The sequence below is a fragment of the Mus musculus genome, chromosome 14, assembly GCF_000001635.26.
Source record: "Mus musculus strain C57BL/6J chromosome 14, GRCm38.p6 C57BL/6J".
Classification (NCBI taxonomy): domain Eukaryota; kingdom Metazoa; phylum Chordata; class Mammalia; order Rodentia; family Muridae; genus Mus; species Mus musculus.
Window position 1 is genome coordinate 26530779 of NC_000080.6, and position 27731 is coordinate 26558509.

Consider the following 27731-nt stretch of genomic DNA (forward strand, 5'->3'; position numbering starts at 1 on the left):
GCTGGGCAGAGGTGGCACAGGCCTTTAATCTCAGCACTTGGGAGGCAGAGGCAGGTGGATTTCTGAGTTCAAGGTCAGCCTAGGCTACAGTACAAAGTGAGTTCCAGGACAGCCAGGGCTACACAGAGAAACCCTGTCTTGAAAAAAAGAAAAGAAAGAAAAGAAAAGAAAACTCAGGCTTAGTAGTGTTTTAAAACAATCTTTCCTGAGATGATACCTATGAGTGGATTCTTGCATTTTTATGCATCATAAATTTCAAGGAATATATATTAGGTCTGGTGGGGGGCGGCTGTCATGAGCCTGACACAGGAGAGCTCTTAAAACTTCACACACAAAGCAATAAATAGTATTTGGACAAACTGATTTGGTTTTCTTTGTTATCTCCCAGGATCTGGCCCAGAATACATGCTCAATAAAAAAACCTGTCTGTCTAAGCCAATACTTTAAAATTAATTCCTAAAATAATTTGATCACAAAGGGAAAACCTAACAGATTGAAACTGTTTAAACTAAATTAGGTGGTATAATAATAATTACACAAAATATACCGTCAAGCCCTTAGTGCTATTTTAGCCAATGACACAAAAGGAAAAAAAGTAAAAGAGGGAGAAATAAACTAAGTCTACCGTGAGAACTCTGCAGATCCTCTCTTCATCCTGAGTTTCTGAGACAGAGCTTCGTTATATACCTGAGCTGGTGATCTTAAGCTCATTAAGCAAACTGGGCTAGCCTCGAACATGATGCCTTCTTCCTGCCTTCTGAGAGACAGGCTTACAGGGGAGAGCCACTGCACCAGGCACGAGTTTTCAACTAAGAACTGCAGTGGGCAAAGCACGTGCTGTAAGCAAATCTGTCATCTGATTCGGCTGGACCTGTTTCCCAAGCACACAAAAATGTAAAAATGTAAAAGTTGACTGTATTTAGTCACTAGCAGCCAACTAATACTGGAATTCAATAACGAACTCCAGAGTCATTTACAAAGAATCACAGGTCATCCACGAATCATCCAAATGTTAGCTTTCAGGGAAGAGAAAAGTGTCTCTCTTATGGGTTAAAGAGCCTCTGGTGTAACTCAGAAAAAGTTAACACACTTTTCAGTTTTCATCCTACACACAGAATAGGTTATAACCACTATGCAAGCACACAGCACTTGGGGATCTTTCCTTCCTTTTTTTTTTTTTTAGATAGCATTTACTTAGTAATTCCTTAATTCAGTAGCTGCCCTAGCATTACTTTCTTCCTCTAAAGGCTCAAGTTTCTTTCATTTCAAAACACCACTCTTGAAGACAAATTCTTCTCTTAAAAAAAAAAAAAAAAAAAAAGACTTACTCATGTCACTCAGAAAGAGGGGGCGAAAAGTCAAGAGACAAAACTGGAGACAGTCCTATTAGTCTTATGTAACTTAGTTTGAGTTGGAATTATTTCAGTAGTTCAACGAAAGCCTTAGGTTTAGGCCCAAAGAAGAGTTCTTTAAAATATTCTCCATTCGTGCAAATTCTTGAAAAACTAAAAAGATCCTTTTTATTTTAAAATAAGTAACTAGCAAAGTACAGTGCCAAGATAAACAAGGTAAATTGGATTAAAAATTAAAAGCAAGGCCCAGCATGGTGAGCTTTAATTCCAGCACTTGGGAGGCAGAGGCAGGGAAATCTCTGAGTTTGAGGCCAGCCTGATCTACAGAGTGAGTTCCAGGCCAGTTGGTCCCTGTCTTTAAAATATATGTGTGTGTGTGTGTGTGTGTGTGTGTGTGTGTGTGTGTATTAGACAATATTGGATATAATCTAAAAATAAGCTAACTTATTAATACTAATTTTTGCATATCATCATATAATTACACATTATCTACCAAAGAAATTGAGAAGTGACTTTCAAGAGCAATAGATTTCTGTTGATCCAACTTGCAAACAGAACTCCAAAGATGTAGTTACTTACTCTAGCTTAATTAAATTGCCTTTAATATTTACAAATTATTTCATCGGGGCAAGTAAGTATCAATCGTTACAAACAGTAACTTTGCACTCCAGTTATCCTACCAGACAAGGTCCTGAGTTGAATTCAACTACAAGCCATGTGTTAACTACATTTCACCATAGACACTTGAGCCTCGATGTAACAGAGGCCACAAATTCCGGCATTGCTCTGGGAACCACTGCTTGCTTAATCAAGCACCGACCTGCAGATTCACCCTTCTAAAAGGACTGAAAGTCAGAGGTCAAGTTTCACTATCTACCTTTCCTAAACGAATTAGGGTTTGGGATTTCACTGGGAATGACCAAGTTTATCAAGAAGCCATCGCCCTGCCGAGACATTTAGTAACAATACCTTCTCTGTTTTTCATTCAACCACTTCGATTCCATTTCCACTAGAATTCAGACACACACAAAAAGCTGATTCCGAGGCCTCGCAGAAAAGTGTCCTCTGGGAAGAAACCCTGAGATCGTTGCATACATTACACCTCTCAGAGAAGGTGAAGGGAAAGGAAAGGAAAGGAAAGGAAAGGAAAGGAAAGGAAAGGAAAGGAAAGACTGTCAAACACTATAGCGACATTACCTTGCTCGTCTTGTGATCAAACCAGACGAGGGCATGGTTCCTTGACAGCACTTTGCAATCAAAGGTGGCATTATTCTGCGCTGGTCGACAGCGTGCCACCGAGCGGCCGATCTTGATGGGCTCGTCCAGGTAGACATGACGCTCCTGAAACGGGTGCGAGTTCGGGCGGCAAGTGAAGATGGCCAAGGCTGACGGCATCGAGGACAGGCTGGGGGGTGTCTGGACCAGGGACAATGAGGAGCTCCTCCAGGTTCGGAATGCTCTTCTCAAGCCTACACCCCCTAACCCCCCAAAATTTTTAAATTAAAACAAACTGCGCATTGTCTAAGCATAACCAGTGAACATCAACAACTCTTCAATTGGGCAGGAGGACAAGCCAGCGCAAGCCCCATCACCTCCTTTAAAATACAGAGGCACCTTGACCAAAAAAAGTCCCCAACTAGCAGCTTTCAGTCCATCTTCCCTAGGAAGAAAAGGCTCAAACATTGGGCAGCTTCGGCCAAGAAAACTCCTGGAAGACAGTTTGGGGACAGGAGGTATCCGAGCAGATGAGTCACACACCAGTTCTTGTGTTTTGTTTGAGATCCCGGCCGCTTGTCCCCTTCGGTAGCGGAAACGGTGCAGCACTGCAGCATGAAGAGGGTTGACTCGCGCAGCCAGGAAGGTCCTTCGGGGCTCAAGGAAGAGGCGCGGAGGACCTCCGGGCAGCCACCGCGGGGCCTCGGGGCTGAGAAGAGGTGCGGGGACGGACGAGGAGGACTAGAGGGCCAGCGGGCCGGGCTGCATTGCCCTGCTGCGCCGAGGCCGCCCGGGAGTGGCAGGGGTCCCCGGCCCAGCGTGAGCCGAGGCTGCGATCCCGGGCTGGAGGCGTGGGAGGGCTGCCGGGGCACGGGCGGCGTCTGGGTCGCGAGTCCCGGGCACCTGACGGGTGTCCCCGCGACCAGGGCGGGGACCCGGCTCTGCAGGCCGGTGCGGACAGAGCGAGGAGCTACCCCGGGGAGGCTCGGGCGACCGGGCGGGCGAGCGGGCCGACGGGCGGGCCGGCGGGAAGTTGGTTTCTCGGAGCTCTCGGGCTCTGCTGCTCAGCACATGGGCCACCTCCCCTCAGGAGCGTCCTCGCGAGGGTCGCATCGCAGGGACTGGCGGCTCCCGCAGGACGACGGGGTGGGGGAGGGAGGCTGGCCCGGAGGTGGAGGGAGAGGCCTGGAGGCCGGGGCTGGGTCCGCCGCAGCCTCCTCCACTCGCAGCCAGTGCGGCAAGCTCAGGCGGTGGCGGACGAGGCAGGAAACTTTCCGACCTAGGCGGGGAGACACCAAAACAAACGGCAGTCAGGGACCGGCGCCCGCTCGCCTCAGCCCTCGCCCCCTTCAGCCAGCCCCCGCCAGTCCCCGGCCGCTGCCTCCGACCTCGGGCGACCTCTCCTTGCTCAGGCTACGGGATTCCGGAGCCAGGACGGAACGTCGGCTCCTTCCTCCCTTGCCGCCACCGCCGCCACCACCTCCGCCGCCGCCTCAGCTTACCTTGCCAGCGTTGGCCGCCATAGTGACTCTGACTGAAACCTACCGGGTGCACCGCCACGGGAACGCGCACCCTTTTCAAGGGCCCTCCTCCGCCGGCTCCCGTGCCGTAGATAGGGGGTATCATGTGATTGACGCCGTGGAAGCCATGTTTGTCACTGGCAGGGAAGAAGGCAAGCTTATTTTTAACATGACCCCTGGCGCCATCTTTGTTAAGGGCCAGAAGCTTCAAAGCTCCAGACAACCTTAAGGGCCATTTTGGTTAAGGGCAAGAGAAACTTTGAGGGGTTGAATGTTTCAAAAGCACACACAGCGGCAACATATGAATAAGAAAGTACCTACAAGTACCTACGTGTACTAAGTGTGTTTACTACAGTTCTCACTGAAAATACTAACACGTGCGGAGAATAATTCCATGCAAAGGACATACTCATTAGCAGTCATCGTAGCTGTGGGCAACTGAGTCACTCACCACTGCTCTACAGATGACCAAATTCCACAAGTCCCTAGACTTAATGACACCTGAAGGACTTTCCTCCCTCTGCTAATTCACCGGGCTTTATGAATTCCATCCCAAATTCCTGTCCTTTTCACTGATGCGACTATGTTTCTCAGAACTCCTTCGTGGGTTCTAACGTGGAGAACAGAAAGTTGTGGGGGGTTTTTTGGAGTGGGGGAGGATTTTGTTGGGGTAATGGTAGGGTTAGTGACAGGGTTTCTCTGGCTGTCCAGGAGCCCTTTAAGTAGATCAAGCTGGCCTACAACTCAGAAATCTACCTGCCACTGCCTCCAGCGTGTTGGGATTAAAGGTGTGCGCCACCACACCCTACTTGAGACCAGAAAGTTTTAAAACACGTTTCCAAAGAGGGGTCAAGGTCGAAAGTTACTAATAGGAAAATACAGAGAATAACCCAACCAACAATCCTGAAGTCTGTGTTAAGCCTGGGAATTGCGAGGAGAAAGACCAGTATGTATGGAGTCATTGTTCCAAAGAAGAAAAAACCGTGGCTCGAGCTGAAAGAAAACCTTAGGAAAGACTGTAGAGAATCTTAATCTCTTCAAATCAGTGTTGACTTCATTCTTGAGATTCCTGTGACCACAGACTTCCCTGAGAAACGTTGGACATGGCTTTAAACTTCTTTAGGATACTTTTTCTCTTCTATAACATAATGACAAGACACAACCCCCTTGCAGAGAGGCTTTGTGGTGTCAAACCACATTAACAGTATTCATTTCATTGCTTCTGTAATGCTATGCTGTGTCTAAGTGACACAGATGAGCACAGCCTTAGTCTCTGCCCTCTGGTTATAGAACCAGTGTAGTGGGTTTGAAACTGAAGGAACAAAATAAGGCAAAGACTCTGATATATTCAGAGCTCTTCTAAAGGGAGGGAGGCAGGGACATCCTCCAAGGAGAAGTCACAAAAACTGAATGAAGAAAGGTTGAAGGACTATAATAAATACAGTATTTGTTGAATGGTTTTTCTAAATTGCCAGGAAGAGGGACATTAAGTAGTGAAATGAAGCTTTTAAAGGAATACACTCATGTGCCTGGCACAAAGGCTAAGTAAATATTCAATGCCTGAATGAAAATACCATGCTTGTTATTAGAGGATAAAGTAGGGGCAGCACAAAGTGAATTTGGACACAATAAGTAATGTATTATAAAGTCACACTAGGGGGGCTGGTGAGATAGCTCAGCAGTTAAGAGCACCAACTACTCTCCCGAAGGTCCTGAATTCAAATTCCAGCAACCCTCCATAACAAAATCTGACACCCTCTTCTGGAGTGTCTGCAGACAGCTACAGTGTACTTACAGATAATAAATAAATAGATCTTTAAAAAATAAAAAATGAAGTCACGCTAGAGTATGTGTGCATGCGTGGGCTCATGCTTGAAGCTTAAATTCATGGTAATATGAATGTCCAAGACCTGACCTTTCACACGTTTTTACAGTTCTTCATCATTTCAACAAATACATTGAATAACTACAGTATCCCAGGCATTTTGACCTAGAGAATAAAGATATACTGAAGAGTTTTATTATTAGAAGATGAAAATGTTTTGCTTCTGATAACTTTTAGCCTTAAAACAATAAAACAGACCAGGTGTGGTAGAGCATGCCTGTCTCTAATGAGGTGTGTGCACGAATTTTAAAGTTATTTATGCATTTTTTTGTTCATTCAACAAACATTTAATTGACTACCCACTAGGAGAGAGAAACTGTAAAATGACCTGGAATTTCAAAAGTGAAGAAGAGAGTGGAAAAAATGAATCCCTAAAGTTTCTTACAGTTTAGATGGAGACACAATAAGATCCTTGCAGTATTTGGAATAACTCAAAAGTATTGAGAGTACAGAAGAACAATGTAAACTGGAGCAGCATGGTGACCTGGCATTTGCATGGCCTTAGGTGCACCCTAGTAGCACAAATAGAAAATTAAAACCACCGGGCAGTGGTGGCACACGCCTCTCTCTAATCCCAGCATTTGGGAGGCAGAGGCAGGCAGATTTCTGAGTTCAAGGCCAGCCTGGTCTACAGAGTGAGTTCCAGGACAGCCAGGGCTATACAGAGAAACCCTATCTCAAAAAAAACTAAAAGAGGAGAGAGAGAGAGAGAGAGAGAGAGAGAGAGAGAGAGATAAAACCAAAATGTTGTAATAAGTCAGTTAATCTGGTACTAATGAGATTGTAGGGATAATCTCTTGTGCACTTTGTGCACTATGTAAAAGCATCACCTGTCAATGAAGAGCTGAATGGCCTATATAGCAGGAGAGAAAAGAATAGGAAGGCAGGATACCTGGCAAAGAGAGAGGAACTCTGGGAAAGACTCAGGCTCAGGAAGATGTGCCACCAATATGTAGGAGGAAGTCAGACATATGAAACTGAGGAGAGGTAACCAACTATGTGGCAGAACTTAGATCAGAATACACATGTAAATATAAGTTAAGAGGTATTTGGGAAGCAAGCCTAAGCTAATGCCATAAGCATTGAAAATAAAAACAAGCCCTGTGTCATGATTCAGGAATTGGGGCAGACATAGAAAAGCCAAAACAATATCCTGAGCAAAGGGCTAGATGAAGTGGAAACTTAAAGATTCTTTGGAAAGGCAATTAAATGGTGTTTTGCTGGAGCAAACACATTGAAGAAACATTTAGCTGAAGTGGACACAGGTGAAAGGCTAAGGCAGACTCAGGAAGGAATGTTTCACTGAAGCAGACATGGGAGAGTGGATGTTCTGCTAAAGCAAGCACGTGATGAACGATTCTTTGCTAACAACACACATGTATTGGTCCGCCTTCCATTGTATAGTTGAGCTCCATTTGTCTCAACTCCATAGAGGGAAACACACCAAAAAAACCTTCTGGTGGTGTGTTGCAGTTTGTTGCTGCTACCGGGGACTCAGGTTAACTGGATGCAGGTGCTGAGGCAAGGCACATGGAGGACAAGTGATGTTTGGAGGGTATAAATAGGACTCCACAGAGTGACAGAGACAGAGCTTGGCTTTCTGGTACAGCTAACTATGCAATGCTTCTGGGTCTCGTGTCTTCACTGATCTTTGTTTCCCTGAGAGAGGCACAGCCGAGAACTCCTGGTGATCCTGTTGGTCCCTCCTTCTGACTCAAGCCAAGGCTGAGGCCAGCTGTCTCTGCTAGGTCATACCACCACTGTTGCTAACCCAACTGTAGCTAACTGGACTGCCGGTGTATCCCTGAGATGTTTGCAAGTGGATTGAGCTGCCACTGCTAACCTGTAAAATGAACTGCCGATTTCCAGACAACACAGACAGGAGTTGCTCCAAAGAACCTTTCTAAATAGATTCACTTCCCCTATGTCTTTTCTTTTCCACTACCTCCGGTGGGTGGTGGGCTACAAGGGAAGTTAAAGAGTTTAAGAACCATCATTAAAAATAGAATTAGAAAAAAATTCAAGTTACAGCTAGAGATTTGAGAAGACAAGACTTTGAGGAATTAGAAGGGGGTCTGTGTTTCTGGAGAATAAGGGGCGAGAATGAACAGGAAAAAGCCAGAAGTCAGAGAACTTGTACCCAGCACATTAGATTTCAGAACATTTTCGTTTTCCTTCTAGAAGGTCAAAGTAAAATAATTTTTTAAAAAGTTACAGAATCAAACATTTTAGCCATTTACCAACACAATCGTAAATTATTCAGCTTCTAAGTCTGTTTTCTCATTTGGAAAAAATGTATATAATATTTCCCAGAATCTTTTATAAGATAATTCAAGAAAAAGTACCAACCATAATGCCTGGAAAACAGTAGGTTCTCTGAAAATGTTGTTTTATTACTGTTACTAATGGAATTTTCCCAGTCTTCCACTACAGCCAAGAGCAGGATGTTTTATCTCTAGTTTGTATATAGAGATCTTAGTCATAAATGTAAGCGCAAAAAGAAATGTCTCTTTATGTTCAGTAATACTATACTATCTCCCAGAATTAATGTTAAACAAATAGAAGAGCTTTCTAGCAAGAAAAGCTTAGAATTGCTATAACCTGCCAGAGTAAAGAATCTTACCCTACTACACACAGCCCTGAAAATGCCAAATGCATTGAAGGCGCTCCTCACCCACGGTTATTTGGCAGGAACAGAAAAGGCTTAAATTAAGAACTCTCATACATGAGATATTTTGAATTGTAGGCCATGTGGGTGTTCCTTTCCATGACTTGGTATCCATACAAATTTTTAATTGAGTTAAAAACACACCATGTTTTAAGAAACTGGAATGGCAGCCGGGAGTGGTTGTGCATGCCTTTAATCCCAGCACTTGAGAGGCAGAGGCAGGCGGATTTCTGAGTTTGAGGCCAGCCAGGGCTACACAGAGAAACCCTGTATCAAAAAAAAAAAAACAAAAAGAAAGAAAGAAAGAAAGAAAGAAAGAAAGAAAGAAAGAAAGAAAGAAGAGGAGAAGAAAGGATTCTGCCATAAGAGAAGCATAGAATGGACTACACTGTGAAGAAAAAGGAGGGTAAGATGGCCAAAATCTAGGTGCACAGATAAAGCAGCCCCAGGGGAGGGCTGCTCAGAAGGAAATGGCAGCAAAGATGAAATACAGACTTAGAAAGTGTTAACTCGAATACCGAGGGGAGCATGTGCTAGTTTTGGAGGTTGGAAGTGCCCAGCCACTGAGCAAGTTAAGCATATTAAAATATAAGGATTGTGAGTATGTCTTCTCATTCTTAAATCCAGAGCTCTTGGGCAGGCGCAGAGCTGTGTGCGCACCTGCCAGGAGCACAGAGCAGCTAACAATTTACCTCTACACAGTGCCATCCAAACGGGAATTGTTCTCATGTCAGATAGATCAGGAACAACTGTAAATTCAGTTAATATATAGTCTTCCAAAACTGATAATGACCTAATTGAATTTCAAATAATTATTTTGAATATAATAAATTATGGAATGCTTTATATAACTGCTTAAGCAGATTGCTGGTTTGAAATACTGTCCACGCAGACATTTCCAAACCTCCAATACTGCAATGGGATGATGTCATCTACAAAATTCACTTTTTGGTTACTAAACAGGTATTTTCAAAGCTTTATTTATTTTTAATTTATGTTTATAAATATCTGTTGGTTTAATTTATATCTATAAATGTGTGTGTGTGTGTGTGTGTGTGTGTGTGTGTGTGCGCGCGCGCGTGTACCACTTGTGTTCCTGGTACCTGAAGAATGTCAAAAAGAGGGCTTCTGACCCCACGGAACTGGGGTTAATGTGGGTCCTGGGATCTGAATCCAAGATCTTCTGTGCTCTTAACTGCTGAACCTTCTCTTCAGCTCCCATAGGTCACTGTCAAGGACTCACAATTGAGCTTTTAAAAATAACTAATATATTATATAATTTCAAGTAAGTTTACAGTTTTGTGTTGGGACACACTCACGGCTATCCTGACTTCAGCCTGTGGGCCACAGGTTGTATTCAGCTGCCAAGTAAGAGGCCAGGCCTACTCAAATATCAAAAGGGTGAGCATTAGTAATTTTAAAGGCACAGGCTGGCATATAACAACTGAAGCAGAGCCAGACATAGTCATGTACACTTGTAACCTTAGCACTGGAGATAGAGAAACAGGGGATCAAGAATTCAAGGCCAGGCTGGGCTACATAAGGAACTCAAAGCTGGCTTGGGCTACATAAGACTTTGTGTTTAAAAGAAAAAAAGTTGATTTTCTGCCCACTGAGAAGGACTCTCTGCTTCAGTGGGAACACCCATCATTTCCCAGGTGTCCAGGGTGGAGTTGCCACCACATTCCAGAAACACTGCTCATCTATTTGGTTTCCTGGTTCCTCAGGAAATAAGAGAAATATAATTACCCAAAGACAAGTAAAGACATTCATTTTTCATCTAACATGCTATTTCTGCAAATACAAAAAGTGGGAATTAGAATATCAACTCTAGAGCGAATCACAATTAATTCATCCTCGTCATTTTTCAGGCAAGAAGTCTGAGGACCAGAGAAGGAAACGTTATTAAATGAGTGGTTTACTATCTCTTAACATCTTACTGTACCATCAATCCTATTCTATAGGCAGGGAAATTGAGCAGAAGGCTCAAACACTAAGTTTTTCAGCGCGACATCCTAAATTACCATCCACAACCAGAATGCAGGCTAGAGGGCCTTCTTTCTTTAAGATAAATTAAATCTGTAGTAATTTTTCTCCGTTGATGAGAATGGACACTTTTTGATTATTCAAGTAGCAGCCATCTCTAGAACTGTCACAAAGGCCAGGTCTGGTACTGTTAACAGTTTGTCAGCTATATCCTTCCACATGTTTGTTCTCAGACATCTGAAGTATGCCCTTTTAAAATTCCCCAGTAATTAACAGAAACGGAAAGTCAACAAGAAGAACCCTACTTCTAAATGCCACATATAGTTGATACTGCTGACAAACACGATGTACTGGGAGAAAGAGAAAGGATGAAATTCGCGGTGTGTTTTGTCACTCATGTGGAAGTCTCATTTTGATTATTCAAAGTATCCTCCTGTCTCTCATAACTAACTTAAGAATGTTCCCTGGTATGTAGCAAAGACTTAAGAATGAAAGGGCTGGGTCAGAGAGCCCCAGGAGGCGCTTTTTTCCTGAATTTTACTGAAGTATCTGATTTGTCTCTAAAGACCTCAGTTACCAAGTAAAACATCAGAGGTCCTGTTTCTATGTGATCATAACTAGGAATTTCACGAAAGATGTTTTAGCGAATATTTATTTTAGAAAACCATATCATTTTGAAAATCTATTTGATTGTTTGTAAGTATTTGTGATAATCACTATTAAGCTCCATTAGACTTTTTGTTTCGGAGGTGTCCATGTTGCTACTCTACAGCACTGGCATAGATAACATCAACACACTGAACTGATAGTGTAAAGAATGGATGGATTTCTCTGTGCTACTGGACCCTAAGGATCCCTAAAAAGGTAAGTTGATATGGTGTGAAGAGGTCTGTAACTGTAGATGGGTCTAGCACCCTACAACACCTGTCTTCCTCAGTCATCACTCACCCACCCTATTGTCCACCCCCCAGCAAGCACACTTGGCATTCTAGACTGTCAGGAAGTGGGGAGAGCATCTATGGAGTCTTTACAAACTTTGGGTAAACATGGTTTCCTGTGTGCATAGCCTGTGTGTAAGACTTGTGCTCAGATACATGGGAGGACTGTACTGTCTTGATATTTTTCTGCTAATTTTTTAACAAGAGCTCTCTTCATTTATACTTGGTCCTCAAGTTAGACAGACAATCCTGCTTTAAACAGATTATACCGCTTCATACTCCCAGCCTCCATTACTGAATATGTCTAGCATGTTGACAATCTTTTGAAATGCTGTGAGGAAATTAGTGCTTTTTTGTTTTGTTTTGTTTTAGTTTTGAGACAGGGTCTTACTATATAGCCTAGGATGGTCTCAGACACTCCATCTTCCCACCACTACTTGTTCCTAAATTCTGGGATTATGGGTTTTATACCAGCACAACTAACAGAAATTATTCTTGAAAATGGGGGATGGAAAGATTGCTCAGCCATCTGGTGTGGTAGTTTGAATAAAATTGTCCTCCATAGGCTCTACAAGGAAGTGTGGCCTTGTTGGAGTAGGGGTGGCCTTGTTGGAGGAAGTGTGTCACTGAGGGTGGGCTTTTAGGCTTCAGAAGCTCAAGCCAGGCCCAGTGTCACTCAATAATAATAAATTTTCTAAAAAGGAAATCAGAGTAAGAGTAATGTAGAATCAATTCAGAATTTCTGTTCACTAATGCTTTGCATTTCAAAATCTATTCCAACCTTTTTAGTATATAAAGCATCAAATATATATTATAATACAATTATAATTAGCAAATGTGATTCCCTGATTCAAAGTTACTACCATGTATACTTTCCCAAACTTTTGACGATAAGTTATGCACATCATACATTTCATCCAGAAACAGACCGACAAGTCTTTCCTAATAAGAACAGTCTCTTAAGTAACTATATACCTGGTTTGTTTGGTTGGTTTTTTTGTTTGTTTGTTTGTTTGTTTGTTTTTGGTTTTTTGAGACAGGGTTTCTCTGTGTAGCCCTGACTGTCCTGGAACTCACTCTGTAGACTAGGCTGGTCTTGAACTCAGAAATCTGCCTGCCTCTGCCTCCCAAGTTCTAGGATTAAAAGCATGTGCCACCACTGCCTGGCTATACCTGGTTTTAAAGAACGTTTTATTGTTTTGTTTTGTTTTACTCTCTATTTAAGAAAGGGGAGAGGGAGACAGAGAGAGAGAGAGAGAGAGAGAGAGAGAGAGAGAGAGAGAGAGAGAGAGAATGAGAATGAGAATTGGTGCTTGAACCCGGAGCCTTATGTATACTGGGCAAGTTCTCTACCTCTGAGCTACATCACTAGCCTCAAAGTATTTTGTTGTAAATGTAGAAAAGTTGGAATACCAAAGGAGAAAAAAAATAAAAAGATGAGCCAGGTGTAATGGTGCATACTTTTAACCCCAGCACTTGGCACACAGAGGCAAGTAAATCTCTGTGAATTCCAGGACAGCCAGAGCTACATAGTGAGACCCTGTCTCAAAAGAAACAAACCAATAATGGTAACAACAACAAGAAGAATAACAACAGTAATAATAATGAATTAAAAATAAAAAAGAAAGAAGGAAGTGCCCATAACATCACTGCCTGAGACTAGTTACTTTAAGCAATTTGGTGCTGTCCATTAAAAAAAAGAATGAGACTATTGTATACCCTTTGCTCTGTCTGTATAGTTTAATATATCTCTTCTTCTCTCATCCTCATCCAGAACATTGACCTTGCCTCCTGTAGTAGGCAGAATAATGGCTCCCCAAAGATGTCCACATGTAACCTGTGGGATCTACAAATATATTGGAGTACATGGGAAAAGACATTTGCCGATATGATTAAGATGCAGAACTTGAGCTAAGGAGATTATCTTGGACTGAGTGGACCTACTTCTACTTTTAATCATGCAAGTCCTTAAAAGTTCAAGAGGGAAACAGAGTAGGTCAGAGAGATGTGACAGAGGACTCTACCTCAAGTAGCTGACTTTGATGATGGAAGAAGGGAGGCCATGAGCCATAGATGAAGGCATCCTCTGGAAGCTGGAGAGGGGCAAAGAAAGTGATATTTCCCTCTAGCCTCCAGAATGGGACTCAGATCAACAACACCTCAGTTTTAGCCTTGTGAAGCTATTTCAGATTTCTAACCTCTGGGACTGTAAGATAGTGAATCTGTGTTACTCACCCAGTAAACTTGCTTTCTTATGATAGCAATAGAAAGCAAATGTACTCTTTTTGGTTTTGCCTTTGAAATGCTAGTCTTTTATTCTTTGGAATATCCTTTCTAAGTGATTTTCATTTTCTATTTGTCCTTGAAAATAATAATAATTGATGCATTGAGAAAATAAAAAATGAAATCTTTAGATTTTTCTCTGAAAGGGGAACTAGATCTTTGGGGTGTTGTGGGAGGAGCAGCTGGTGAATTTATAGACTGTATGGATTAATAGGATAGGAGGGGAATGGTCTTCCAGCCTTTTAAGAAATTTTACTTAGAATTATGGAATATGTTTGTTTAGGAGACGATGGTTCACTCTTAACCTCCCTTGAAGATCTTTGAACTTGTCTTTCTAGTTACCAGCAGTAATAACAATTTGTCGATCCAGATACAGCAGCTTGATTAAGGTCTGTGTCAGCTCTGGACTATACACATGCAGGGGCTCTATTTCTGCTTTCTGTAATTTTGCCAGCACCTAGCACAACTCTGGACCCACAGTAGATATGTAAATATTCACTCAGTGATTTACTTATTTATCATTTCATCTTATTCTGTTGTACTCCTGGGAATCAAACCCAGGGATTTGGATTTGAACATACTAGCAAAGTATTCTTCCACTGAACTACACCTCAGGCAACTGATATTTATTAAATTTAATCAGTTTTTGTCTATGCAAAGGTAAAGCCAGTGTTCCATGAGTGGCTGAGAAAATCAACAGTTGTACAAACTAGTGAGAGGTGGGAGAGCAAGGAAGCAAGCTAGAACAAGGGACCAGAGGAGTGGAGAGGGAGGGGAGGGTGAGATAAGGGAGGGAGAAAGGCTTTCAACATGCACTTAGGGACCTTTTTCCTATGACGATGCTTTGATGTGCATTCCTTTCCCCCACGGTATGGGACTGCATGATCTGAATGTCATTCTGAAGACATTAGCGTCTTCTTGTATATGGGTGAGCTCCTGCTAATAGTTAACTCAGGGAATAGGAACAGACTGTCATGGGAAACGAAGAACATCATCATTACTTCCTGTTAGTAGCAAGCCCTAAAGTCAATCAGGCGGGCAGATAGTCCATGATGAACCCCTGTGCTCAAGGCAGATTGTGTTTTGTGACTATTAAGACTCGGTGGAGCTCATTGGGAGTGAAGGAGTTCAGAGCCTTCTGACTGAGGGCTCCTTTGCTGGAGATGGTCCAAGGTGCTAAGAGACAGGCTGCCCTGCTTTTCTACAATGGTGACTTCTGGGAGCATAAATAAAGGAATACAGAGAAAACAGCAGAGCTTTAGCCTATAAGGCACTGCCACATCCAACCATGGCAAATGCTATACCCAAGGCTTACTGGGTATATCATTTCAGAAGGTGAAAATTTCTGAAAACAGATTTTTTTTTAATATCAACTTCTATTGATTAGGGGCTTGTGTTTACAAGCAAAAGAAAAAAGAACCAACTCCAGGAGCTGGAATGATGGCTTACTGGTTAAAGTACTTTGCTACTCAAATGTGAGGACGTATGTTCTGACCCCGAGCGAGCACCATGTGAAAGCCAGGTGGGTGTAGGGTGTGTCCGCACAAGCCTGTAATCCCAGTGCTCCGGGCAGAGGTGGGAACCCTAAGAAATGGAGGTGAAAGGTGGGCTCCTGAGGCTGGCTGGCCAGCTTGCCTGGCCAACAGTGATGGGCTCCAGATTCCCTGAGAGGCTGTCTCGAAGATAGGGTGGACATGGGCTGGAGTGTGGCCCAATTGGAAGGATGTTTGCCTGGTATTCACAAAGCTCTGGGTTAGCTCTTCAGTAGCACATAAACTGGATCATGGTGGTGCATGCCTGTAATGCTAGCAGTCAGGAAGTGAATGCAGGAGGATTGGAAGGTGACCGTCATTCTTGACCAGTCACTAAGGCCAGCATGGACCACATGAGATCCTGCCTCAAAACTATATACATTATATACATATGTATGTGTGTATGTGTGTGTATATATGTGTGTGTGTGTATACATATGTGTGTGTGTGTGTGTGTGTGTGAGAGAGAGAGAGAGAGAGAGAGAGAGAGAGAGAGAGATGACAAGTGAAAAAGACAACCAACACACAGACTTGTTTACCCATACCCACATGCACCTCCCACAGGATGAGAGGAGAGAAGGAGAAGAAGAAAAGGGAGGAGAAAAGAGACTCTGGCCAACCTAAGGCCTTGGATAATATCAGAATACAAGATAACTTCAGAGAATTGGTGGTGGCAGCAGTGCGGTACTGAAAAAGTAAATCTCAGAGGACAGGAGAGACAACTTAGCAGTTAAAGGCTCTGGGTATTCCTCCAGAGGACCTAGGCTAAGTTCCCAGCATCCAAGTGGCTCACAACCTTTTATAACTTAGTGCCAAGGGATCTGATGCCCCATTCTGGCCTCCGCAGGCACCAGGCCTGCACAGACATAGATGCAGACAAAACACTCATACACATTAAATACTTTCTTAAAGTGGGTCTCAGGAAGGAGCTGGCGATGAGTAGTAAGAGACAGTGAATAGAGTGTCTTCTTGGGATAGTCCCTTGTGTGCTGTATAAAGATCATCTTTGTATTATTCAAGTGCTGATTTCTGTACTACCAGAGATTAGAGTATGGGCGGGACTTTGTATTGTTATTTTTATGAAACGTCACCTGTCTCTGTGTTTTCTAAACATATTCTCCATCACCTTCTGGTTCGTTTAATAAAAAGCTGAAGGAGGAGAGGAAAGCAAAGCAAAGCAGGAGAGTTTAGGCAGGATTTTGGGCAGAGGTGGGAACCCTAGGAAAGAGTCAGAGGCTGGGGATTTGCCAACCAGACTTGGAGGAACAGGTGCCAGGGCTGAAAGAGAGGTGACTAACAGGCCACACGTCAGAACTTAAATCAGAATCAATGCGTTAATTAGGTTATACAAGCTAGTTAAGAAATAACGTAAACTAAGGGCTGAGCCACAATAAATAATAATTGTCTCTGTGTTGTTACTGGGGAGCTGGCAGGTCAGAGACAGCCTGTCAATATTTTCTTATCTTTGATCCCTTTCCTTCCAAATGGGAATGGTACAGAGAAACTGACTACACTACCTTGAATTATGTGCTCACTTCGTGGGCAACAGCACGCTCTGAAGGACAGTCCCAATAGCTCTATCCAATGGAAAGGGGCTGGTTCCCTAATGCCGTGGCCAAGGCAGAGAAAAAAGTATCTGGGCAGGCAATAATCATTGTACTTATTAGAACAACCACTAAGCATGTATTTAGGAACATCACTCTCCTCTCGTGACACTCACTAATGAGAGAGAAAGTGGCAAAATATTTTGAAAATGGTGAATTTGAGGGTTGGTGAGGTTGCTCAATAAGCCTGTACGGCACCTGAGGGTGAGTCACTCAGTCCACACAAAAGCGAGAACCAACTCCTACAGGTTGTCCTTTGATCTCCACATACATAGTCCCTCCAAAGACAACATAATGAAATAAAATATAATAAAACATGTTGAATAATGGATTTGGATAAAGAAGTTGTTCTTTGTGCTATCCTTGAAAGTTTTCTAAAGTTTTATTTCTAGATAAAGCTGAATAAAAGTCACTGGGCAGGGCAAAAGGAAATGTGCGCCCTACTTGTATGACCAAAGGTCGTTTGTAAATTATTATGTGACAAATGAACATTTGTATGCCTGTATTTTTAGGTCCAGGCCCTCTAGGGGGAAGTTCTTAGTGCCAAGGCAAGGCCTTGATGATGAGTACTGGAATGGATGTGACAAAGCTCCTCTGTAGACTTAGAGGATACAGACTGGCCTTTCCACATACCCTTCTAGAGCCAACTGATGACACGGTGGAAAGTGACCTTGGCTTTCATCCTTTTAACAGTTGTTTGGAGGGATGTATTTCAGGCACAGTGTATATAGTTAATGCTTTATAGTTTGTTTGTTTTTTGAAACAAAGTCTCACTCTATAGCCCTAGTCTGTCCTGTCACTAGACTCCACCCCCAGTATCTCTTCTGAGCACTGGGATTACAGGCATATGCCACAACACCCAGTTTGGTTTATAGCCCTTAATATTCCCATATAAGTCAACTATTTTTCCTCTAAAATTCTTACTATATGGATTTGAAGCAAAACATTGCTAACATTACGGTTATTCTTTTTCTTACTACAAAATTATTCTAATCCATAGAAGGATAACTATTATAGTATTGGTATTAGCAAAGTTTGGGGTCAAACCATTCATAGAGCACTAACTAATCACATTCATGCAAAGGAATAATATTGTATAGATTGTGAAGGAGGGTGGCCCCTTAGAGTCAGTACAGGACACACACAAGACACCAAACTCTCACTACAATGGAGGTGGATATAGATGCCACATTTAGGCCAAGAGCCACTTATTCTTAACACTAACCAGTTATGAGTCTCTGAGTTTACTGATGCCCACTACAAAAAAATAAAAAAATAAAAAATAAAAAAAAATAAAAAAGCCACCGTGACCAAAGCACAAGTCTGTGGAGATCATCATAAATAGTAACAATGAAGTCAATTTAGCAAAACAACAATAGTAGATTCTCCCTTAGGGCGTATGACTACAGGCTTGGCCAGATTACCATAACAGGCATGAATTCTGTCCTGTAGAACAGGCCTCAAATCCAGTTTAAGAAATGGTTTGTTATTCTCCTAATCTTCATGCCAATGGGCACATCGTGCTTGGAAGGTGCATAATGGCATTTAGATTTCACTTTGGCTAACTGGCCTGCCATATCACCAGCTGTAACTACTTGTTTGAAAGCCTGTCTCTTAGTCACTCACCTGGAGGTCAGACTCCAGCAGTTCCACCATGGCTGATGACGTTTTCTCCCCCGCTGGCCTCCACAGTACCTTCCAGAAACCAGCCTGCAGGGAGGAGGTAGTCACCTCGGTTCCAGCTTGCTTTCTCCATGTTCTGCAACTAAAATCTGTTTTGTCTTTAGTTGCAATGTAATAATAAGAACCATTTCATTATGGGGGCAGCCAAGAACGGTGGCAGGAGCATGTCTTGTTTGGAGGACCTTTGGATCTTCTTTGACCAATGAGTCACAGGAAGGCATCCTATTAGCACTGAAGTTCTCATTGGATAACCTCTGTCTTCTGGAAGAAGCATCATTAACCCATGAAAGGTGTAGACTATGTCAGTGTGACTCATTTCACCAAGGCTAACTCTTCCCATGTGGCACTCTGCTTGACATCATTTGTAGATTAATAGGCTATTTCTATCTCTGTTCGCTTCTAAATGAATGAGATTTGCTCAGGCTATGATTTATTTCTTTATTTTTAGTTTGATTGGTTGGTAAATTTTCTGGTGCTAGCCTGGCCTCTTCCCCAGCTGTGTAGAAGGTCTCCATTAGATCTGATAGACCAGGAGCAGCACTTGCCTGAGCTATGCAGAGCCTGTGGACAGGCTGGCGAGCAGAAATAGCCCAGGATAAACACAGACAGCAAGGATTGGGGAGCACAGTTGGGGAAGTAGCCAGTCTAGAGTTAGAAAATTAGACTAGGGGTAATTTGCCTAGTAACTGGCTGTCACCACTTTTACTTAACCAATAGTTTTAATGTGGGGAGCGTATTTTACATGGTATTACTTGGTGTACAAAGTTCCGAGGCAAGTTTTGAGACAGATCTCCAAGCTGCCTTTTAACTAACAAAACTATTTCAAAAGCAGAACTAGTAAGATGACTCTGACCATTTTTTCTCCCTAGATTTTATAATTAAGTATTTCCAATACTGAATGTGCGGGATACATGCATGCCCTGACAACCTTCTACCAGATCTTGGGGGCCCATATTTAGCATTTGAATACACAGAAGTACCACACCAATCTCCCAAAATTATTTTGTGTCCCATGTCACCATTTGTTTTTTCATATCTCTTTTAGCTCTGTTTTTGCAGTCTAACCTCCAAGATCTCCAATAAAGGAGAGACATGCTTTCAAACACAGAGAACAACAGGCAAGTTGGCCAAGCCAGGGTTTTATTTTTTAACCTTGATGAGTGAATCAGCTAGAAACACTAATTTCTCAAAGGGTGAAGGATCATTTATTATTTTACTTCTAATTCTACCTTAATTCTGAGAAATAGCCTGAAGTAAGCTCTTGAATTATATAAATACAAACAATTAACTGTCTAAATCAAGGTGAAGGCCTGGAAAGATGAAAGGAAAGCAGATGAGTACTTCTTACAAGGAACGGCTCGGTCACGTTCGGCTTCTGTTGACTGCTCACTACATTCGGATGTCTTCTCTTGGATCCAGGTTGTTCTGTGTTTGTGGCTTCTGAGACATCTGTGCAGAACGGAAAGGAATGGTTTTGGCAAGAGTCATGGAAGCGGGATGATGCATGCTGGAGTGTATAAGCTGGAGGAAAGCTGTGAGTGAGAAATGGATGACTTGGCCAGAGCTCCAGGGGATGGATAGCAAGCTCACCCATGGAAATTTCCCAGACTTTAGGAGTCGGACTGATGACTGATTCTACTGTACCTTGCCTTTTGTAGAACATAAGACAGGGATACCATCTAGTGTCTGTAGAGTTTTTGGAGGACCAGTGTATGCCATTCTGAGAGTCAGTTTAGACTATGAGCCTCTTAGAATAGCTATTGGTAATAGTGGTGTATGTTGCTATGCCTGTTTCTTGCAAGCAGAAGTCTAGTTACCTGCCGACCATCATGGTCAACCTTAGGTCTGACTCTTTCAGAGGAATATCAACCACTTCCCAAAGTCAGTTGTAAAAGGAATGATGATATGCATTCAGTACAGAACCAAGGCCCAATGAAGTGACAACCTCCTAAGGGTAAGAGGAGAACTGTGGCAAATCACAAAGGCTGGGACAAAAACCAGGGGAACTGTTTCTGAAAACGCAATAGCAATGTGTTAGGTGTTATCAGAGATGCAGGTGGAGGGAGAAGTTTCTCTTTGCAGAAAATGAGTCACAAAACTTAAGCCATCATAGTTTGGGTTCTAAAGGCAGTGTGACTGAGTTATAGTAGCTCACACTTGTCATCCCAGCACGTTGAAGGAGGCAGCCCAAGGATTGGGAGTTCACGGCCATCCTCAGGTATATAAAAGTTTGAGGTCAGCTTGAGCTACATGAGACTCTGTTCCATTAAATGAAAATAAATAAGATTTTAATAGCTACATTATATAAAGAACTTAAGTAACTTTATGACAATAAAACAAAAACCCAAATTAAAGATGGGCAACTGATGTGAGTATATCAACTCGGGATATACTCGTGAGAAAATATACAAACAGCTAAGAGGTACTTGAGAAAATGTTCAATGTTCCTAACCATCAGCAAAATGCAGGATGAAACGGTAATGGTGTATCACCTTGCACCTGTTAGACGGCTATGATCACAAAGAGACTAACTGAGCTAGGAGCGGTAGCATGTGACTGTTGTTCTAGCAGGATGCTGAGGCAGGAGGATTGCAACAAGTGTGAGGCTAGCCTGGACTATGCATGGAGTTCCAAGGCTAACCAGGGCCTTAACTTATTCTATGATAAAATCCTATCTCCAAAAACAAAACAGAATAAGAAGATGAATGCTAACAGTACCAGGTCAGTGATAGAGCCTCTTCTTTAGCAGGACAAGGCCCTGGGTTTAATCCTCAACCCTAGGGGGAAAATATCAAGATAAAAAGTAGTGAATAATGTTGGTAATGAGAGGCCAAATTTTTTAAGTTCAAACTCCATTTTAGAGAACCTGACCTAAGTTTAAACTCAGGTAAACAAACAGGCTGGTACCTAGCATTAGTTTCCAAGTTGCCCCCCCCCCCCCCCACACACACCCCAGCCCTGCTCCAGTCTCTAGGCCAATCCCCAACAAAAACAGCATTTCCAGGTTACACAAGATCAGCATCTCCAGGTTATCCCCCCAACAAACCTGTTACAAGCCCACCCTCTGCCTAACAAACACCAATGCAGAGGGGAGCAGAAATTAAGTTTATGATATGACTCCCAGCACCACCAATTATGTTAAAGGCCACAGTAGCTTTCCAATTAGATGTGTGCACACTTCCCCCCTGCTTGCTGCTTACTATAAAGCCTTGCCCCAATAGATATTCGGGGCTCCACCACCACTGCCAAAACCACAGTGGTGTGTTGGAGGGGCCTGAGCTACCTCAAATAGAATAAAGACCCTTCTGTGAGTTGCATCAGATCGGCTCCTGTCTGTATTTTGGAGAGATCACTAACATTTCCCTGGCACTACAGTAAGAATAGAAAAAGAAAAAAAAATGGAATCAGAGGGATAATAAAGAAAGAGAAGAGCTATGGGGAACTGTGCTCAACATATAATGTAATTGTATGCAAATTCTAAAATATGTGAATTTTTAAAAATAAGAAAAGAGAGCATTTGCCTGTTGGTGGAGGGACTGTCGAATGGTGTAATCTGTATCAAAAATCACAAGGAGGTTCCTCAAGATATGAAAAAGAGAACCAACATATCTCCTAGCAATCCCAATCAGGAGACACATCTGAAGCTGAAAGCAGCTAGTTAAACAGACATGTGCTCTCCCACATTCACTGCAGTGTCATTTACAATAGCCACCATACGGCATTTGCCTGAATATCCATTAGCAGATAACAACGAGAGTGTGGTATAGGTAGGTACACAGTGGAATAGTAGCCTTTGAAAAGCACAATGCTGCCATTTGCAATGAAATGGGGGAACTTGAACGCTGTTAGGCTAACTGACATAAGCCAGACACACAAAGGTAAAGCATGATCTCGTATGTTAAATCTCAGAGCAAAATCCAATTGGAGAACGCTGGTTTCCAGAGGCTTAGTCAGAGAGGACAAAGTTTCAGATAGAAGGAGTAAGATCTGAGATCTATTGTGCAGCATATAAGAAGGGGTCATAATGGATGTTTTGAAATCGCTAAGGAAGTCTTGTAAATGATAACACTAGAAAATGATTATCAATAGGTCAAAAGCTAGATATACTAATTAGTTTGGATTAGTTATTCTATAATGCACCCTTAACATTGAATCTAATACATATATACATTCATTATTTGTCATTTTACAGTATAGTCTTATTTTGCCTTCATAAGCAGGAGTTGGAGTTCCACAGGTTGCTTGATTTGAGAGGACTGGTCTATTTATCTAGGAACTATGTAGTTAAAAAATATTATACAGGTAATACATTTTCCATGATATTACTATTTCAAGAATTAAAGAAAATATATGTCATATAGTTTTATAATCACCTTAGAAGAAAGAATACACTAGATTTCAGTATATTTATTCTTTTGGGGTGTGTGTGCGCGCGTGTGCGTGTGCGTGTGCATGTGCGTGCGCGTGTGTGTGTGTGTGTGTGTGTGTGTGTGTGTGTGTGTGTAAAAGAGAGAGAGACAGAAAGAGAGAGAGGATTCCATGTAGGCTACATTGGCCTTGTATATTTAATCTTCTTGCCTCCTTCTCTCAAGTGCTGGTATACATTACCATTCCTACTTAATTATTTCTTAAAATAAGAGTTCAAAATTATGGGCTTAGGTGGTTTTTTTCATTTAAAAATGTTATTCATTGAGGTGAGAAGCTGGAGAGGGTGCCGCAGCATCTGTGTAGAGATCAGGGGACAACTTGTAGGAGCTGGTTCTTTCCTTCCACCATGTAGGTCCCAGGGATTGAACTCAGACTATCAATTGGTTCACATCGTGAACCCTGAGATTGTGAACTGGGAAAACTTGTTTGTTTCTTGTTGTGGTGTGGCTCAGCCCTAGCACATACCTTTAGCTCAAGAGCTTTCTGTAAACAAGAGCTAAATTAAGTCAATGATTTAAGTCAAGAGGCAGAGCAAGCAACCAGTGGACAGCAAGTGAACATAAGAAAACCCAGGAAAGGAAGGAGGGTATTGGGTTGAAGGGTTTTCAAGACAACACGGGAAAGGAGAAGGGGCTTTTTCTTTCTGGGACGTGGGTGGAGGAAGGTCAGATGGGTGCTTTCTCTGCCTCTTGGAGCTTGTAGACTTTCACTACAACTTCTGGCTCCCGAGTCTTCATTTGGTAAATCATTTGGGATTTTGTTTTAAAAACAACAGTTTGGTGGCTGGTGCTTACTGAGCTATCTCATCAGCCCAGTAATATCTTTATTACATTTTCAGTGCATATGCATCATTGTCCTTTATTCATGTTTGCTCCCTGTCACCTTTCCTTAACCGCACTTCCCACTAATCCCCATACTCCTCCCAAACAGGGAAAGAACGTGATATTTCTCTTTTTCATTTCCTTCATGTTCCTCCTACCTCCTTGCTCTTGACCTCTTCCTCCTCCTCTTCCTTCTCCTTTAACATAGTCCCCTTTCTTTTTACAAATAGGCAGATAGATAGATAGATAGATAGATAGATAGATAGATAGATAGATAGATAGACAGACAGACACACACATACACACACACAGTACATATGACAGAACACATGAAAGCAAGAGTCTCTGAATAGTATTTTTTCCTTTGGATGTTTCAAAGCTATCTGTGCCTCAGTAAAAATTGTCAATGAACTTCATGCTACCTTATTTTTGGAAATAACTGGTTTTTAAAAAGGCAACTGCTTAGTTTTTGTCAGTATTCAGGTCCAAGAAAAGTGGTGTAGAGAAAAAGAAAGAAAACAAGAGTAAAAGGAGCACAGCGTGTCTACCTTAGTGGAAAGACCTTGAGTATTAGGGACCCTACGATTTGTTCGGACTTTTCAGTATTCAGTTGACGGAACAGTTACCTAGTAACATTTTACTATCTAATGGAATTGTTTAAGATTTAACTTTAGGTAGGAGCAGTTTAGTGGTCAGCTGAGACGACACACACATCTGTAACCCTAGCACTTGGGGAATGGAGGAAAGAGGGTTAGGTGGTCAGTGTCGTCCTAGGCCACATAGCAAGTTCCAGGCCCAACCTAGGCTATGAGAGAACCTGTCTATGAGTATAAATAAATAAATAGGCAGAGGAGATGGCTCCACTGGTGAAATGTGTTATATAGGGCTGGAGAGGTGGCTCAGCGGTTAAGAGCACTGACTGCTCTTCCAGAGATCTTGAGTTCAGTTTCCAGGAACCACATGGTGGCTCACAACCATCTTTAATGGGATCTGATGCCCTCTTCTGGTGTGTCTGAAGAGACCAATGCTGTTCTCGTAAATATAAAATAAATAAATACATCTTTTTAAAAAAAGAAAGGAAGAAATGTGTTATATAAACAAGCACAAGAACATCCCCATGCTTTGGCTTGTACCTAGAACTCTCATAAAAACCTGCGTATTCATATCTTAGAATGGGGGAGACAGAGACAAGCTCCCCAGAGCTTCTGGAACAACTAGTCTGGCTGAATCATCGAGGCCCAGATTTAGCGAAAGACCCTTTCTTTAAAAATAAAGTGAGAACAATTCAGCAAGAAACCCAAAGATGGCCATACATGATACACACAAACACACAGGTATACACATGAGCTCATGCACCCATACAGACAATAAACCAATAAACAACAACACAACAACCAGCGTTGTAACACAGCTAACAGTCAAACTGTGCATGGGGGCTGTCTCAGCGTTAGAATGCTTTTCTGATGTGCCCAAGACCCCGAGTTAGATTTATAACATTGAAAAGGAAAAAGAAAAGCATTAAACGCCTGCTATTCCAGCACTTCCAAGGCAGAATCAGGGATACCAAGAGTTGAAGGTCAACCTACGTGCATAGAGACACCAAGATCGGGATGTGCTGCGTGGATCTCCATCTCAGAAAAACAAGACAACAGCAGAGTATGAGGCATGGAGGGTTACCTCAGTGGTTGAGAGGCCCCACTTTGCTTTCAGAGGTTTGGTCCTATGCACACGGTGGCTCACAACCCTCTGTTACTCCAGGTCCAGGGAATATGACATCTTCTTCTGGCTTCCATGGGCCTCAGACATGAAAGTGGTCCATTTACACACCTATAGGGAAAATACTTAAATACATAAAAATTTAAAAATATTTAAGAAAAACAAAAACAAAAACAAAAACAAAAACAGGCCAGGCAGTGGTGGCACATGCCTTTAATCCCAGCACTTGGGAGGCAGAGGCAGGCGGATTTCTGAGTTCAAGGCCAGACTGGTCTACAAAGTGAGTTCCAGGACAGCCAGGGCTACACAGAGAAACTCTTGTCTCGAAAAACCAAAAAAGAAAAAAAAAAAAGATAAAATTACAAAAATCCTAATTCTTTTTCCTACAATGAAAATAGGGTTTTCTGATTACATAATAGAGATATGTTCATTTTTAAGTCTATTAATATAGAAAAGCAGGAAATAAGTTTTAAACCCTCACTTCCCTGATAATCATTAATGTTTTGTGAACTTGCTTCCAGTCATCCCTGGTTTGTGTTTGAGTGTATGTGTGCACATGACATGACTAGTGCAAACTCATAGTCTACGTTGTCTTCTGTGAGCTGTTTCTTCCACACTGGAGAGCAGTAATGAGCATCTTTCCACACCCATGGCGTCCTAAATGAATGCATGGCATTATGCTCTGTGTTAACACGCAGTCCATCAACCTTGCACACACAGTTGAGCATTTAGGTTGCTCCCAAGGCTTTCCTCTACATTGACATTGCCATAGTGAGAATCCCTGCCATCCGTCTTTCTTTTGTTTAATTAAATTAATGTATCCAGATAAGACAAGGCCAGGGAATCTACTCAGGAAACAGGAGTTACTTCTGAAATTTTTAAAAAAAAATTAAGCACTTTAAAACAAGTTCCTAAGGTTGTTTTTTTCACTTATTTATTCATTTATTTATTTATTTTTGCGTATGTGTGAGGGCAGGGCTACATGCCAGGATGCTCCTATTGAGGTCAGATGATAACTTGCAAGAGCTGATTCTCCTCCTAACATGTGGGACTCAGGGTCCAGAATTAAACCCCTAAGCATTTCCCAGAACACCCCTACCCACCGAGGCCCAGATTTCTTATCAAACACAAAGTCTTTAGGATTTGAGTGATTCTGGGAAGTTGGAACGAGGCAGGACTATTGCTTGACTTTTGTCTGACCAGAGACAACTCTTCCTTGAGATCCTCCCACACTTGATGGAAAGCCTCCTGGCATCTCACTGTTGTTTCCAGGGGTTCAGGAACAGTGACCTGTCTCCCAGGCCTCTTTCAGCCACCCTAACCTGAGTCCTGACCTCTGTGGTATTTTCTAAGAGAGGGAGCCCCTTGGAAATTCCCATATCCCATGACCACTCCCAGCCTTACTGAAGTTCATTCTTGTGTTTATATGAGCCAAGAGTTCTTGGAAAACAAAGGCCCATTAATTCTGTCAGGTCAACGGAAGGGCAGGGCTCTGGCCCAGGCTGTTTTGTGTGCAGAGGGAACTGCCACTTAGGCTTTGTGGCTAAATCTGGAACACACAACTAGATAGTTGACTATGGAGAAAATATTTAACATCCTTTAACAAATAATTTAAACCAAAATGTAGTTGTATTGTTTACCACTCTTCTTCCTCCAGCCCTTCCTATATTTCCCCTCACTCCTTCTCAGATTCATGGCCTTTCCCCCTTTAATTATTAATTTAACTTTTTAAAAATTATTTCATTTGTTTTCTGAGATTATATAGATTATATATTATAATTATGTCATGTCCCCCCTTCTCTTTCCTCCCTCCTTAAGCCGCAACTTGTTTGTTGACACAACCAACAATGACTCTGTCTTTGTTCCGAGTCCTCAAGCTCAGTCGTCCTTGTCACCTTAGCCTCTCAGCTTCAAGATGTCACATTCTACCTGCTGAAACTCCAAAGCAGAGGTAGAGCCTGACCCCTTGCCCTCGCCCTGGCTGCTTCCAGCTTGAGCGAAGCCTCATCGTGGCAAAGCTTGATGGATCCTTAGAGCATTCTCCTTAGGATTGTCCGTTCTCGATTGTCCATTTCCCCAAGATTCATTTTCAAGATAACA

At 42.4% G+C, this 27731-nt stretch overlaps 1 protein-coding gene across 20 annotated transcripts in view; it reads right to left on the minus strand.

Moving 5' to 3' along the window:
• The window catches only part of Slmap (sarcolemma associated protein), a 121457-nt gene extending 117611 nt beyond the window's left edge, over positions 1-3846 (minus strand). For 12 of the 20 annotated variants that reach the window (XM_006519735.2, XM_006519729.2, XM_017316229.2 and 9 more), the window contains exon 1: positions 2550-3006. In XM_006519735.2, the coding sequence (XP_006519798.1) occupies positions 2550-2747 (198 nt within the window). In that variant the 5' untranslated portion in view covers positions 2748-3006. Of the gene's footprint in view, positions 1-2549 lie in introns of all 20 variants that reach the window. The other 8 variants (NM_001347494.1, XM_030248100.1, NM_032008.4 and 5 more) reach the window with 4 other exon arrangements.
• Positions 3847-27731: the final 23885 nt, after the last annotated feature.